General features: G+C 35.0%; 1 protein-coding gene across 4 annotated transcripts in view; it reads left to right on the top strand.

Annotated features, from left to right (window-relative positions):
* Positions 1-16,140, top strand: part of MYO6 (myosin VI) — a 79,869-nt gene that overhangs the window by 58,515 nt on the left and 5,214 nt on the right. The window contains exons 25-32 of one of the 4 annotated variants that reach the window (XM_069851341.1): positions 113-321; positions 677-755; positions 2,966-3,126; positions 6,293-6,322; positions 6,791-6,829; positions 10,143-10,246; positions 11,572-11,703; positions 14,114-14,140. In XM_069851341.1, coding sequence (XP_069707442.1) covers positions 113-321; positions 677-755; positions 2,966-3,126; positions 6,293-6,322; positions 6,791-6,829; positions 10,143-10,246; positions 11,572-11,703; positions 14,114-14,140 — 781 coding nt within the window. The remainder of the gene's footprint in view (positions 1-112; positions 322-676; positions 756-2,965; positions 3,127-6,292; positions 6,323-6,790; positions 6,830-10,142; positions 10,247-11,571; positions 11,704-14,113; positions 14,141-16,140) is intronic. The other 3 variants (XM_069851342.1, XM_069851343.1, XM_069851344.1) reach the window with 3 other exon arrangements.

Here is a 16,140-nt window from a genome sequence, read left to right as displayed (position 1 = left end):
CTAATTATATTGCTTGATGTTCTTGTCTCACTTAGAATTTTTTTAATATACATTTTTTTAAAGTGATGTATGAATGTGACAGAAGATAATTCCCTTTTATTTCATTTTGCAGACCACTATAATGACTAGGGAACAGATACAGAAAGAATATGATGCTCTAGTTAGAAGCTCAGAGCAGCTTCTGAGTGCACTGCAAAAGAAGAAACAGCAAGAGGAGGAAGCAGAGAGACTGCGACGCATCCAAGAGGAAATGGAAAAAGAAAGAAAGAGACGTGAAGAGGAAGAGCAGCAACGAAGGAAGGAGGAAGAGGAAAGACGTCTGTGAGTCTTGAAAAAGTTGCTGGTTATAGAGTGAGAAGAAAATAGGGAAGGTCATTTTTAATCCCCCAGTGCTTGAAGAGAGTAATTTGGATTGTAGTTCTGGTATGCTATGCACTGGTAAAATTCCTTTTCTAGTGATTCATAAGGTAAGTGTAGTCAAAATAGACTATGGACGAAATGATGTAATGCACCTGGAAGTTTCAGATGGACTACATGACTTTACATGTAGTGTCCTGTCATTAGGACTGTACTGACTTATGGATTACCTTTCAGTGTTATGGAAAATGCTTTCCTGTCTCTTGTTCACTTGGGTTGTACTAACATATTTTTGTTTCCTCCTTCTCTTTTGTAACAGGAAATCTGAGATTGAGGCAAAGAGAAAACAGGAAGAGGAAGAGAGGAAAAAGAGGGAAGAGGAAGAAAAGCGTATTCAGGTTAATATTTCGGCAATGTGTGGGTTTGGGGGTTTTTTGTTGATATTGTGTGTGGTTTTGGTTTTTTTTTTTTATTTTAAATCTTTTTCACAAGTTCTGTACTGACCCTAATGGCGTCACTTTATAAATGCGTGTCTTGGAGTCATTCAACAGTGTTGCTTTAGTAGTAAATGTAAGGTGAGAATCCCAAGAGACATCACCTGTTCTTGGTTTACCTGCAAGTTCAGGTCATTTGAGTAGAGGTGCATTTGTTTTTAAAGGGTTTTGGAAGTTATTTTAAAGTTCAAAATACTCATGACTGAAGAATTCTAGTTTAGTCTTTGAAGTTTTTGCAGATTTTCCATGTCAGGTGAGTTTGGCACTGTTTCACTAGTAGTCATGTCTGGACTTGGGCTTGTATCATGTACCAACTTAACTGTAAACACTTTCAGAACATTGGTAATAATGAGAGGATGCAGCACTGTCTCTAGTAGCTCATTTGACTACATTCATGTAACAATAGATACACGCAGTTTAAATCCTACTCTTCCACCCTACCCCTTGACTTCTGACACTTTTTTAACTGATCCCATCGTGAACTCTCACTCTGAGGTGTGTTTGGCCCCTTTACTCTTGTTTTCTTCTTGTCTTGGAGATTGCCTGGGTGATTTGGGAGAGCAGTCATGGAGAGAAAACGTTTCTCTATAGGGGCAACTGTAGCAGGCACAGGGCTGTGGTCAATGACATTTACGGGCTTCTTTAAGCCCTGTCCATGATTATGGAGAAGCAAAATTTTTCTCCTGTATCTTGTTATCCCTGGAGTTAGCCTAGCACTGCTTATCCTTCTTGCGTCTGCCTATTCTCTTCTATCATATCACCCTCATTCTTGATAATTGTGTCACTGGAACCAACAGAAATTATAGCCAAACTTGATGAAAAATTAATCTTTCCTGTGTTATTTGGCCTGTCACCTGTATCAGAATAATAAGCACTACCAGCTTGCAGAAGTTAAACCTAAAAAGAGTAAGCTGCTATTTGGCTAGTCTGTAAGTAATTGCTTGGAGACCATTGTAGATATGCCTAGTGTTTTGTGAGAAATTCATAGGATAAGTTTCCCTTCAGGGACAGTTTAAATGGATTAAACTTGGTCCACTGAGGAAGCAAGATGGCTTGTTGCCAGAAGATTTAAAAACTTGGTCTGTCAGTGCTGTGAGCATCTCCAGGGATTGTCTTTATTTATGTTTCTTTGTTTCTGAGATGTGGATATCTGCAATGCAGAATGTACTTTACACTTAGAAATGCTGCATTTGGATGCAAAGCAGATACTTAATCCATTAGGGCATTTCATTCTTCTACATGCAGTTAATTCCTTGTCTCTCCTCCTGGTGGTTGTTGACTATCAGCTAATCTAAAATGGGGTTCAGAGGGTAAAGTCACTGGTGTTATTGTGCTGCTTTAGTGGTGTAAATTTCCAGTGATGAGAGGGAAGTGACTTTTTCTCCTTTTTTGACTCTGTGGGACCGAGGAAGACACTGCTAAGACTTGGTGTGTGTGACTTTCAGAAATATGAATTGGATGGTTGTGTTCTACTTACTGTTTGTGCAAGACCCTTTGTTAACTAGTGATGGTAAACCGGAATGATAGTTTTGGTCTGCAAAGGTGGTATATCTTGATTGCTTCTGCATTTCAGTAAGCCAGAATTTTACCATTTGCTTAAATTCAAAGCCTGATCAGGTCCACAGAGGATTCTAGTGTTTTTCTTGACCCCTCTTCAAAATGAACCATGGTCCTATGTGTAAAGCCGTACCTGTTTTGCAGTCCTGTAATGCCAAGTGCAGAGCATCAAGGCAGTATTGTGTTGGTGCTGTGAAGGAGTAGCCATGTTGCTGTGATCATCTCAGTTTTAATGATTCTAAAAGCTTTTGAAGTCTAATTTTCATAATAGCTAACAAAAAACTTTTTGTGTTAAAAAATAAGGAATAATTGATTGGCACTTCAATTGAAAAGGTGATAAAAGTGCACAATGATGATTTGTTAAGCTGTATGAAAACCAAGTTGCAGTCTAGCTGTTTTGTTTGTCTTGAATCAGACTAAATACTAATGCTGTTACTTTTTCAATTCTGTATGTTTTGAAAACTATGAATATACTATTTCATATTTTTCTGATCATTTGATTATATGGCATTTTGGGTTTTATTGGATAATGTTAAAGGTGTGCTTTTATAAAACAGGCTGAAATTGAGGCTCAGCTAGCCAGAGAACGAGAAGAGGAAACCCAGCATCAGGCAGTGCTTGAACAGGAGCGTCGTGATCATGAACTTGCGATGAGAATTGCCCAGAGTGAGGCAGAACTCATCAGTGATGAGGCTCAGCTTGACTTAGGATTGCGCAGGTATGGGGTTAGTTAGTTACATTTCTGTCTTGTAGTCATTCACTTTTTTTTCTTCTTCCTGTCCGGATCCCTTTGAGAAGATTACACTTTTGTATTAATTACACGGACCTTTTAAGTTAGTGCATTGGAATATTTTACAAATTAACTTATGAAAAGTTTTAGAAATACATTACTTTTGCCTGAAGATTTTCTCCATTTTGCATCTTGCATCAGTAACTTCACAGATGCTTGTGAATATGACTGCAGTTCTCTTCCTCTTTTTGAGTTCTGGAAAGGATGGCAACTGAGTTAAACTATGATTATTATGACTTATTTAAAGGAGTGAATGTAATTTCTTCAGTGGTAAGTAGTAAAAAAATACACCCTTTCTTGTACTTAGTGGTTTCAGCAGTACAGTGTGAATTTATGTGTGTGTGTGTGTCTTTTTAACAAGAAGCCCTTTCTGAATGCTGAAATAGTAGTTATTTCTGTGTCCTGACTGGTAAGTTTTATTTCAAGCAGAGTGAATATATTTAACATAGATGGATTTGAAAATTAAATGTTGCCTTAAACATTTTATTTTGTGTAAATTTTTTGATGTGTCACAAGAAGTGCTTGGCTGTTGGTATACACATCCACACTGCTTGCAAAGCAGTAGCCCTTCATATGTGAAGGGTGATAGCTTAGGAGCAATGTAGAAGTTCCAATAAAAGTGGTACTTATTGGTCAAATTACATAGAGGCACCTATGAATGTGATCACATCATTGGTGACTTCATTAATGCTAGTCTACTCTGTTGCTGAAAGAAGGGGTGTAAGAAAGTCCCGAGTATTTTCATGGAATTTCAAGCTCCCACATGTGTTCTTTTTGCTACACAAATTTTATCTACATGTATACTTTTTTTTATAACTGTATGCCTACATGTGATAGCTAAGTAACTTTTTGTCATGTACAATATAGATGTTTAGACACTTGCACTAAAATGATTGTACTTTTGCCCTCAGTAGCTGTCATATTGTCTCAAATAAGACTTTAACATGCTCAGTTGGTTGTCCAAGTGCTTCACAGACAGTATTCTGGAGATTTTCATGCTTTCTTCTTTTAGATATTGATGCAATACTTTTGTAAACCAAACTCACTGTAGTATTTCAACCTGGCAAACTGCACTTTAATATGAAAGAAGGGTGGCAATAGAAGGGCTCAGAGAATTCAGTAACTTCTCTATTTGTGAAGTTATAATCTCCACAGTGTTTCCTATAGCTCATTGGTGATCCTGATATTTGTCTTCCTTGTGTAGTCCTGAAATATATGATAAACTAACCATCCTGATAGTTATGACTACCAGTTTCTCTCTGCTGTGTAGCTCGCAGAATGAAGACTCTTTTCTAAATGACTGAAAGTTCAGAATGGTCTGAACAAGTTAACGTAGCAATGTAAATCCTTTATTGAACAAGATAATATATAAATCAAGAAAAAAGTAATAGCATGTCCAAAAGTTGAAGAAAATTCTTTCAAGTTCACCTTAGATTTGATTTTGATTTTGTTTGTTTAAAAACAAAGGCATTCCCCAGACTACTGAAGTTCAAGGGTAGATTTCCATGTAACTGTAACAATCACATTAAAGGCAGAAACTCTGGGAATTCTTCTCTGAAATGAAAACTGTTTATTGGTTTGAACAAAACATAGAATTTATGGATCTAAAGATAAATTCTCAGGACTTATTTGAACCAATACCAATTAAAATTTTATTGGAGTCTTGGGAAGTCATATTCTGCTGTCTTCTGGATTCAAGACTTCCATATTACCATGTGATACGCTGAAATCACTGTGACTTTTGTGTGTGTGTATATATATATATATATTTCCTTTTTCTGTTCAATTCTGCTGTAGTAACATAAAGCAGTTATCACTCTATACTGAACTCATGCAGTATACTGCTCCTATAGTGTTTTCACACGGTTTTGTAAAAAAACATTTCATGTTTACACGTTGGCATGAATAAAAGGGTATTTTCCATTGTGCTTTACTACCTATGGAGTGAAAATGGAAAGAATGAGGTAATTTTTTTATGTGGCACTTTGAAGGGACACTTAAATTTTGCTCATTCTTAAGGAACATGTGATACTTGATTGTTATATTTGGAAACGAGCAGCCTCTATTGTATTTCTTTTCTCCTCAATACCTTGCTGCATTCACCATTGGTTTTCATACATATTTAAAGGTTCATAAGTATTAGTAGTTTCTTTGAAAACTATACTTGTTGACTTGTGTCAAAGAAGAAAAATAGGGTGGTTGGGTTTATTTATTTTTTTTCCTGGTGTTTGCTAGTGTTTTTTATTTTTGTTGTTGTTTGGTCTTTGTTTTGTTTTGGTTTTGCTTTTGGTTTTGTTTTCCTTCTGGCCGTAGATCCAGCATTTTTATTTGTGCTTGTTCTGTGCTGGATATGCTAGACCTCTCAAAGTTTCATTCAATTTTATTACTCACCCACAATTTGAAATAAGGGTAATACGGGTTTTACTGCACCTAGGCATAAATTAACAAAGTGGTGTGCACTTAAGTAAAATATTAGTTAAATAATAGCTATCTGTTTTCAACTGTGCCCTTTTTTTTTTATGTGCCTTATTGAGACATATAGTATAGTATATAGCACCAAAATAAGGTAGCCTCAGTGACGGTGTTGTGAGTATATCTGTTCTGTACATTGGGCTGTAATTTGTAGCATATTCAAAGTACGTGTGAATCTTCAGTCTGGCTGTTAGACTCAATGTCTCTTCACAGCTTGCATGAAGAAGATATTCGTCCTGTTTCCCAGCATAGCTACACGCAGATTGCTATTATTTCTTGAGATATGCTTATCCAGGCATAAAAGACAGCAACAGAATGTCTCAAAATCTTTGATTTTGAAATAGGGGGATAGGGGGGGAATACGAGGTGTATTTTTGCTTGTACATTTTTTCCAGATTATCTCAGTTTATGTTTTCAAAATTAATTTACCATTCATGATTAATTGAGAATGGTGAAGAAAAAAGATCCATAAATTCCTGTTTCTCAGTAAAAAAAAAAAAAGAAAGAAGTAGTAAATAAGATGTGATAGAAGGAAATACTATGACTCACCTTTTCCCTCTGCAGATTATTAGAAAGATAACTAGAAAGTAGTCTATCTAACATAAATATCTTCTATTTGCAGAGCCAATGGAACAAAGCCACAAATGACTGCGTATGGCATTTTTTTCCATTTGAACGCTCTAATAGAAAGAAACCACACTAATTCATTCAAAAGAAATTGATGTTGATATTTACTAATACCCCCAAAATAATCTTCATTAATAATATTTATTAGCATCTGTCTGTAAACTTTAAATCAGTTTGTAATGCCTTATATCCACTACTTTGCTTATATCTAATAACCAAGTTAATAATCTAATCTAAGTGATAATATCTATTTAATGAAGATTATATAATTAGTGTAAACTTTTTCACACACCATTAATTTTCACTGCCCGGTGTGATTTGTTGTTCTTTACATAATCAGGACTGCATATATGTACGTGCTAGTTAAAATAAGTAGCCAATTTTTGTGCTTTTGAATTGGCTTCAATTTGGTTGACAAGAGACTTCCACAGTTATGAAGGCTGTGTTTACATTGACATGTTTGGTTTATGCTTATTTATCAATTTTCTTATAGGGAGCAAATGGCCACAGAAATGTCAGAAATACTGTCTAGGTAGGTGAGAAGACAACACCAAATGAATCAATCATTTTATAAAAAGAAATCACATGAAATGGGTAGAATTATGGAATGAAAATAATGGAATCTGTTGGGGATTTTTTAAATTCTAAGCAGATAAGTGAATTATTTCTTTCAGGTAAATTTCCTTTATCAACAGCTTTTCCCAGCAATTACTTTTCTGCTATTTTAATTGACTTTATGAAAAAAGAATAAGAATAATTCACGTACCTTGGTATTTTGTGTAATTTTGATAGTGTTTCCCCAGGTCTCTTCTCTTTTCACATTTCTTACAACAATATTAGAAAACAAGGCTTCACATCTTCTGGAGTATTTCTACATGCAACACAGAGTTAATGAAGTTATTTAATGTTAATGTAACTCTTGATGCTTTTAATAAGAATATATTCTAGTCATAATTACCTTCAAATAAAAGCAGCTTTGAACATTACCCTGATACAAACATATTAAAACCTGTCTTAAGGCATCTAAATAAAATCCCCTTCTGAGGTTTCTTGACTGCTAATGCAAGATTTTATGCACTATACAGGAGGAAAGAATAATGCAGGTTTAGATCTGAATACAATTGTACTGCAAAAGTCTCATACTAGATTAAGAATATTAATTCTCTGTTGAAAGAAATTTTTACAATGCCCTCCATATTGGTGAGTAATTAAAAAGCGTTTTGTGCAACTTGAGGACAGAAATAACCTTTTGACATTCGTTTTCTGAAACTTACGTAAGCAGTGAAATTGTTTAGGATTTTAAAAAGTGAATCTGTTGTTAAGTAAGTTACTATATTATGTATGTTTTGTCTGAAGATGATAGGTCTTGTGCAACTGATGGGTTTAACATTGATAATTTGGAATGCAGCTATTAACTAAATTTGTTTCTTGCAGTGGTATTTAAAGAACAGGAATAAACAGTGTTGTGTGTAATTAAGTTAGCAAGTGAATTTAGATGGCTAGATTGTATGGCATATCTTGACATAATTCAAATCACAAAGACCAGTGCTTAAATGTGCAAAAATATTGCAAAATGTTGGGGCAAAATCAGAGGCTCTGTGTTTTGGTTGAATTCAAAATGCGATACTTTTTACTGCATGCTTGTTTTAACGAAACTCTTTTCATTTTTCATATACTGGAAACTTTCGACTTGAGACTGATTTTTATTTTTTTCAAGTGTGAAAATACCGTTTACGATACAAAACTTTATCAGATTGAGTGGTGAAGACTGATTGTCAAATGTGATGCTACTCTTACTGCCGGACTGTTATGCTTAAAGTGATGTAGAAAACAAGAGTAATCTGCAGAGTCTTAGAAGACTAAGCCATTCAATTGGATTAGCATTCTTAAAGATTACTAGTTTAACCAGAGATCCTACAGCGTAGTTCTGCTGCTTTAAATTATATAGCAAACTCCTAGAGTAGCGGGTAGTGTTGCTAAATAAGGAAAATCCGTAGGATTTGTTAAATTAGGTTCAAGAAGGTTAGACACCAGGCAGCGGAAATAATATTTAGCAGCAATCCCTTAGTGTCCCGCAGGTATGCAAATGATAACAAGATATTAAAATATATATTTTCAAGGAGTCTGTCTAATGATTTGGTTTTGTACTTAACAAGTAGTGCTATGGATGAAGAAGAGTTCCTCTCGCCTCAGCTATGTACCGTTTAAAAGTCAAAGAGGTGATTTTTCCTGTCAGACTTCTCATACACCATAACTGGAAGCTGTGTGTTGACCTAGATTAGTAGTATGAGTAGGCATAATTAAACTGATGCTGCAGTAAACAGTAAGATTCTGTAGTTTTAATTACATTTGAACTAAAGGTTCCGTTGCTGTTAAGAACAACACTTTCTTAAACAGATTGTTTTGTTCTATGAGACTTAAATCGCATTTTTATCTCTGCTTTCAAAACTACTATATCTACATAGAAAATTTTTTACAGAGAATATATTTATAACCTATTAACTAAAACAGAAAAATAATCAACTTAAAACTTTATAGTACCACATTAGAATTTTATGGAAAAATAAAATAATATGCATTGGATTATTAGTGCTGTAATAACATAACAGCCTCACAGAGATATTGCTGCACAAACAGACTTTAAATGAAAAGGCCTTGTTCCTTCTGGTTTTTTTCACTTGTGAATTTTTAATGGGACACATTGCATCAAGTATTTTGCTGCCCTGTTAGTGAACTAGTCTCTTCTGAACAAATCCTCTTGGATCCTGAAAGATAATTCTTTTTGCTTCATGTTCTCAGTTGTGGTCATTAACAGAGGTTTTTAAGTTCATGTGTGTGTTCTTGAGTTCCTTAGTGTATAAAAAGCATTCTGTTCATATCTGAACTTAGTTGAGACATAGTTTATGTAAAAATAACCCATGGGTAGTTCTTCCACTTCTTATGCATACCATTTTTAACAAAAATAACAACAAAAAGGGTTTTTTTTCAGATTATCATTATAGGTATACATGTAGTGTTTGTTTTGACCTTATTGTTAAAGATTATGAAGATCTTGGTAATAATTTCTCACTTGCATTTGCTGTTGACTTTATTGCGTGCTGTCTATGTGATGAATACCTTTTGCCTTTGAAAAACACTGTTTCTGGATGAGTCTTTTTATATTGGTCAAGTTTTCTTCTGAGAACAATACTTTTTCCTTGGTATCTCTTGATTTCCACGCCTCCTTCCTCAACTCACCCCACTCCCCCGAATAAATATTGCAGTTCTCAGCAATTAATATAGAATTAATTTGGTTTTTTTTCTCTCAAATTAGACTTTTTTCAAAGACAAGGAATATTTTCTCTAGTCCTGGAACAAGGATTTTGTCCTCATCCAGTGTAAAGTAGCAGGGGAAACTCCTTTTCTTCCTTGTCCTTGTCCACTTCAGAAATACTTTTCCTCATGTATTTTTTGAACGTAACTAAAAATGTGTGTGGCCGCTCTTTGTTGTCTCTATTGTGCTTCTCGACTAGTACTAACGAAAATGTAGACCAGCGTGGGGAGAGGTACACATAAGGAGAATATGTGTCTTTTCACACGTAAGTTCTAACTGTCAGGGACAATTCCTTTCAATATCTGGGCAAGCAATCAGATTATTTTATGATTTTGGACATAAAAGATACTTTCACTTCCTCCTAATCATTTGAACATCTTGAAAATAATATGGTACTTTGCCTTTGAGTTCAGTTCCTCTGATACTGATTTTCATTGTAATAAGATGCAGTGATCATGGGATCTGTTCCTCCTGTTGTTCAATTCCTGCTTCATACCTGAAAAAATACACGTATGTTTTTTAATAATTGCAGGGGTCCTGCAGTTCAAGCCACAAAAGCTGCTGCTGGTACTAAGAAGCATGATCTCAGTAAATGGAAATATGCAGAGCTTCGTGATACAATCAATACATCCTGTGGTAAGTTTTAGTTGTTGCTCTGTGGAAGGTATTTCTTCCTGTGACAAAGATAAAAAGTTGCTTATGAATTTATTCAGGTTTGAATGAATGTCAGATTAATTTTTAGAAGTTTTATTACTCCAAAGAGAACAGCAAACTAAGCGATTTCCATATGGAGGAAGGAGAATTCCTTTGTTACCTCCTTTACCGATTATATGTTTATGATGTTAAACTGCTTGGGCTATAAAATACATATTATAATCTGTTAATTAAATTGTCTCAATTATATGTATTTCCACAAAGGGAATGCTAATTATTATGCTTTACCTAGAAATTGCATGTTCTAAGAAACTTTTTCCACTCACTTCTTGCTGTCACCTAATAAAAAAAATAGCAAATATGTCATTTAAAGGACAACATAAAATAATTAAATAATTTCTGTCTAAGAGGCTCAGATTGTTCTTTAATTTTCAACACGTGTAACGTCATTTGGGAAGCTCGTAGTTGGGATATTAGTTACTTTCCCCCAATGTTGTGAAGATAGAAACACATAAAAAGTATTCCTTTATTAAATATTACTGTTTCTTCATTCTTCTGATTGAGAATGGTTGAAACTCAGAATTTCTCCATGGTTTTAGAAATTGGAAACAAACCCTTTCTCTTGATTTGTATTATAAACCCAAAGTTAGCTTCAAATTCTAACTGTATCTCTGTTGTATTTACATATGAAAGGCTGGAGCAATGTTCTCAGCTGAATAGGTGGTGCAGGAATACATGGTGCTAATGTGTGTTCATCCCTAGTGAAGCCACTTTGGATACTCTTAGGTGACTAATAAAAAAAACCCAGCAATCATCTGGCCTCTTAGTATAATGAAATCTTAGTATCTCTTAGTATCTCCAGCAAAATTAAAACACATTTAATAAAGTGGAAAGAGAACCTAGACCTGAGCAGTGAAATTGCTGAAATTCTCTTTTTTTCCAGTTGTGGAAATTTCAGCAAAATTTTGTCTGTTTCTGTACTGCTGGGCTTATGATAATATCAACAGGCAAATTTAGCAAAGCGAAAATGTTATTTGTAGCATTTCACTGCTCGAAATCTCACAGTGGAACAGCTACTTTGAGGACTGACATTACTCTGAAAGAGGAAAGGATATACACCACTTCAAGGGACTTTCAGGGCCATAAAATACAGGTTCTGTTGTTGCAGAGAATTAAGGTATATTATGTTATATTATGTTATGGTAGAATGTGATCTAAAATTATTTACCTATTGATGTAGAAAAGCATGAATAGATAATTTTTCTGATTTTTCTCACTCATCCCTTCCTTCCTCATTTCTGAGACAGATATTGAACTGTTGGCAGCTTGCCGAGAAGAGTTTCACAGAAGGCTAAAGGTGTATCATGCTTGGAAAGCCAAGAATAAGAAACGCAATGCAGAAACAGAACAGCGTGCTCCCAAATCAGTCACAGACTATGGTGAGGAGAGATAGTTTTCTGTTTATAATATTTTTTTGTGACAGTGTTCTAAAGAAAAGATTTCTAGAATGGATTTTGGCTTTGCTAGTTTGAAGGAAAGTCTTGATTTTTTTTAAAGAGTTTGTTTGTATTGATCTAAGGTAAATATTTTGAAAAGATTGGAACTGGCAAGTACTTTGCAGGAAGCGGAATATTTCAGGAGACTCAGGTGCAGGTGCTGAATAGCTCTCCCTAAAACCTTTTCTTATTCCGACTCTCATCTGTTAAAAATAGTTCTTGATTTGCTGTTGCAATTGCTAGCTTATTTGCTAAATATTCACTGCTCTTTTGCTTAAGACTAAGGAAGATAATATTTCATTTGTGAAACTGTGGTTTGCATTTTGAGACTTTTGAGAATGTTTTTAAGATTGCTCATACTAGTTCTGACCTCTGTAATTTCAAATGTTGCTTCCTGACAATAGTTTCTGACAGTTCAGAACAGAGAATTATACATAAGGATAGAATAGGGGTTCTAAAACCAGTTAGAATCATAGAATCACAGAATTGTTTAGCTTGGAAAAGACCTCTAAGATCAGCAAGTCCAACAATAAACCTAACACTGCAAGTCCACTACTAAACCATATCCCTAAACACCATATCTACGTGTCTTTTAAATACCTCCAGGGATGGTGACTCAACCACTTCCCTGGGAAGTGTGTTCTAATGCTTGACAACCCTTTTGCTGAAGAAAGTTTTCCTAATATCCAATTCAAACCTCCTGTGGCACAACTTGAGGCTATTTTCTCTTGTCTTATCACTTGTTACTTGGGAGACGAACCTACACCTTTCCACAACCTCCTTTCAGGTAGTTGTAGAGGGCAATAAGGTTTCCCCTCAGCCTCCTTTTCTCCAGGCTGAACAACCCCAGCTCCCTCAGCAGCTCCTCACAGCACTTGTTCTCCAGCCCCTTCCTCAGCTTCGTTGCCTCTCTCTGGAAACGCTCCAGCATCTCAATGTCTTTCTTGTAGTGAGGGGCCCAAAACTGAGCACAGTATTCGAGGTGTGGCCTCACCAATGCCGAGTATAGGGGCACGATCACTCCTCTGGTCCTGCAGGCCACACTGTTTCTCATAAAAGCCAGGATGACCTTCTTGGCCGCTCAGGTACTGCTGACTCATATTCAGCTGGTTTTCAATCAACACCTCGAGGTTTTTTACCACTGGGCAGCTTCCTCAGGCCTGCAGCGCTGCATGGAGTTATTGTGATCCAAGTGTCCTTCTACAAAGGTGCCTCTTCCCCCTTGATTCATTGATTCAATTACGTATCACCTGAGAATTGGAGTGTTTCAGGGAATGTAGGTACAGATACATGACAGGTGAAATCTGGACCCCTGGAAAAAAAGTTATCCTTTTGCCCGTACCTAGTAATGTGGTTTTAAGTCCTTAAGAAACCTTGTGACTGAAACAGCAGGAAAAGGCATTTGAAACACTTTGCAAAGCGGTAAGTTGCTTTGAATTCGAGCTTATAAGTTCTGTCTGAAGTTAAATGTGTAAAATACATATTCATGCTCAGTATTTCTGATGGGAAGTATCAAAGAGCAGAAAATCTTTGGATTTGTGTGTAGAGGTTGGAATATTTATGATCTCATCATTTAGTTACATTCTTTTCAATGCTTTTCATTGCATTTTTTTACTTTTCTTGAAATATGGCTTCATATTTCTGAAGAAAAGTTGGAATGTGACGGTTCAGAAGAAAGTCACTGATAGTGACATTTAGAGACTTGTTAATGTCAGAAGTAATTCTTCCTATTGCTAATAATTATAATACACGGGCATTTCACATCTATATATTACAATGATCTGAGAAGGACCTCCAATTTCTTAGATTTTAAGCTAAGTGTCTTTCAAGTATCGGTGATGGGTGCTTCAAATGATGTAGTTTCTTCTTTCAGTCTTTCAACTCATGATTTTACAGGTTTTTAATTTGATTTATACAGTCAGTATAGAAGCTAAACACTGGTTTGTATATTATTATTGGAATAGGCAGATACAATATTAATAGAGGTCTGGAAGCTTTTCATAGCAGAAATTTCAAAAATTAGTACTGTGTTAATTAACTAGCCGATTGGTAACAACAATGTGTTTAGCATGTATGCAGCTGAGGTTTTATAACAGGCATTGCAAGTCATTGAAGTAATCAATATCAAAATTAAATCCTGATGAAAATAGAAACATGAAGGAAGGATACATTTTTATGTTAGTGAGCAGAGAAGGAATAGAAATACTTCACTCAACATCTGTGTTTATTTTGTAACAAGAATTTCCATTTGTCTGTCATCAGCTTTGGTGAAAAAATGTTGAGGTAATGAAACTATAACTTATAAAGGGTCGGCACTTTTATGTTTTGTTCAACATGTAATATTTGTTCACAGATTTTGCACCATTTTTGAGCAACTCACGTAAGTGGGGAGATTGTTTAAGCTAACTTTGAAGAATAGGAACATTTCAGAGTTCTATACTAACATTAATTAATCAATCCAGTGTTTTGCTACACATGAACATAGAATTTAATTGTTAAAAAAGTACTGTTTCACCATTTGGCAATGTTATTTTACTGATGGTAATTACATGTTACTCCAATAATTTATGAATGTTCTTTACTACTTATCGTTATGAGATCCTACCCATTTGAGGAGTCATGGGAAAGGAGAATGAAATAACCTTTTAATATAGGTTATTTGAAGGTATAATCTCCTATTCTCCTACACCCCCAATAAATACTGTGCCCTTTCTAACAGTTTGTACTGTCTGCACATGTTTTTTTGTTGTAGCAAAACTCTGGAATCAACTTAATATAACAGCTGTTTTCCTAGCACACAAACTAACATTCAGGTGATGGTTTCTTTTGAATAAAGAACTACAATTCTGTAGCACTGAAAAGTAGAGGCTATATTGGCTGCTTAGGATTCCTGTCCTATAGATTTCCTCTTGGATTTAGGTATGCATAGGAGTAGAAATTAGCCTTAGCGAGTACCATTGCAGTCTTAAAAGAGTTTGACAATGCTAAAGCACTGATCTGCTATGATATTCAGACATTTTACAGAAACAGAATTAATTTCTTGTAAACTGTAAACTCTGACTCCTTGTAAAATATGTGATTTATCAGAGTTGACTTATAGAAGTAGAACTTGTATTAAAACCTGGTTTGGTTTTCTTCTCTCTGTTTATGTAGACATGGAAAAATAATTGAGGGTTATGATTTGTATATTACATGTTCTTTTTTAGAGATTCTACTCTTCAATATTTTTGCTTGAATCTAAGTGGAAGAAATTTCAAAGTGCAGTTGCTTGTCTATTAGCATTGTTCATAGTTCTAAAAATACAGTATAAGAAATGCTTGTAAATTTTAATTTTATTAAATTTTAGCTCAAAATATAGCTTTGCTGCTTAATACATAGTGGACAGAAAAAAGGGAATTAACTTTTAATCATTCCCTTTACGCTGAAACATGAACTGGTAACACATTTTCTGTTGTAGAAATGGCATAGACTCACATACAGAATTTCTTAAGCAGGGGAATTTGTAACAGTGGTATTATAAACCACTAAAGCAAGATCAGTAATAAACTTTTGCAGGAGGCAGTTATTAAAGGAAAGGGTCTTGCTTGTAAGAGCGTTTACTGTTTAAAACTGATTATGATAATGCATACATGACATTAAGAAGGTCGATCAGTTGATGAGTTAACATAAAGTATTTGCTTTTATTTGAAAGCAGATTTCTCTCCAAAGTCTGAAATATGTGGCATTCTGAGGAAGTCAAGAAATGCAAAAGTGAAATGTTCACCAAATATACATACGAAGCTTTAAAAGATCTTGTATCTCTGTCTCCTCTAAAAGTTTACTCTGTTGATCATAGTGGCCTGCAATAAACAATTTCTTTAAAAAAGAAAGCAGCCAGAGAGTAGAGTTTAGTACACAGAAATCTAGGCAGAAAGTTATGTTTGTTGGCAGCTTTGAAATAAGCTGTATTTGTTGTCAACGTTTTTATTAACCAATTAGTCATTTCTAACAGTATTATGCACCCTTAAGCAGTGCTTTGTATTTTTGCAACTCAAAATGCTATTTTGTGTTGTGTGTTTTACAAAGATGGACTGAGCTAGAGCAGTTACTGATTAACGTTACTAGTTGGTAAGAAATTTTATACGGGGAATTTTACCTAAAATACTGATTTAAAACAGAATGTGTTGCTTTACTCACTTTGTTTAGTGTAAACGTACCTGATGCCATTGAGCAACTTATAGAGTAAATATAGATGCATAGTCTGGTGAGGAAACGCTCACGTGTGTTGTAGCTGTAGTGATTAAAAGAATGCACTGTAAATGACCTGGGACTATTTTTTACGTTTGATGAGATTTCAGATGACCTTGTATTCAGAGAGAAACTCTCAGGTTTTGGGTGGTT

The sequence above is a fragment of the Phaenicophaeus curvirostris genome, chromosome 2 (assembly GCF_032191515.1).
Source record: "Phaenicophaeus curvirostris isolate KB17595 chromosome 2, BPBGC_Pcur_1.0, whole genome shotgun sequence".
Taxonomy (NCBI): Eukaryota; Metazoa; Chordata; class Aves; order Cuculiformes; family Cuculidae; genus Phaenicophaeus; species Phaenicophaeus curvirostris.
This window is presented reverse-complemented; position numbering and strand designations above follow the sequence as displayed.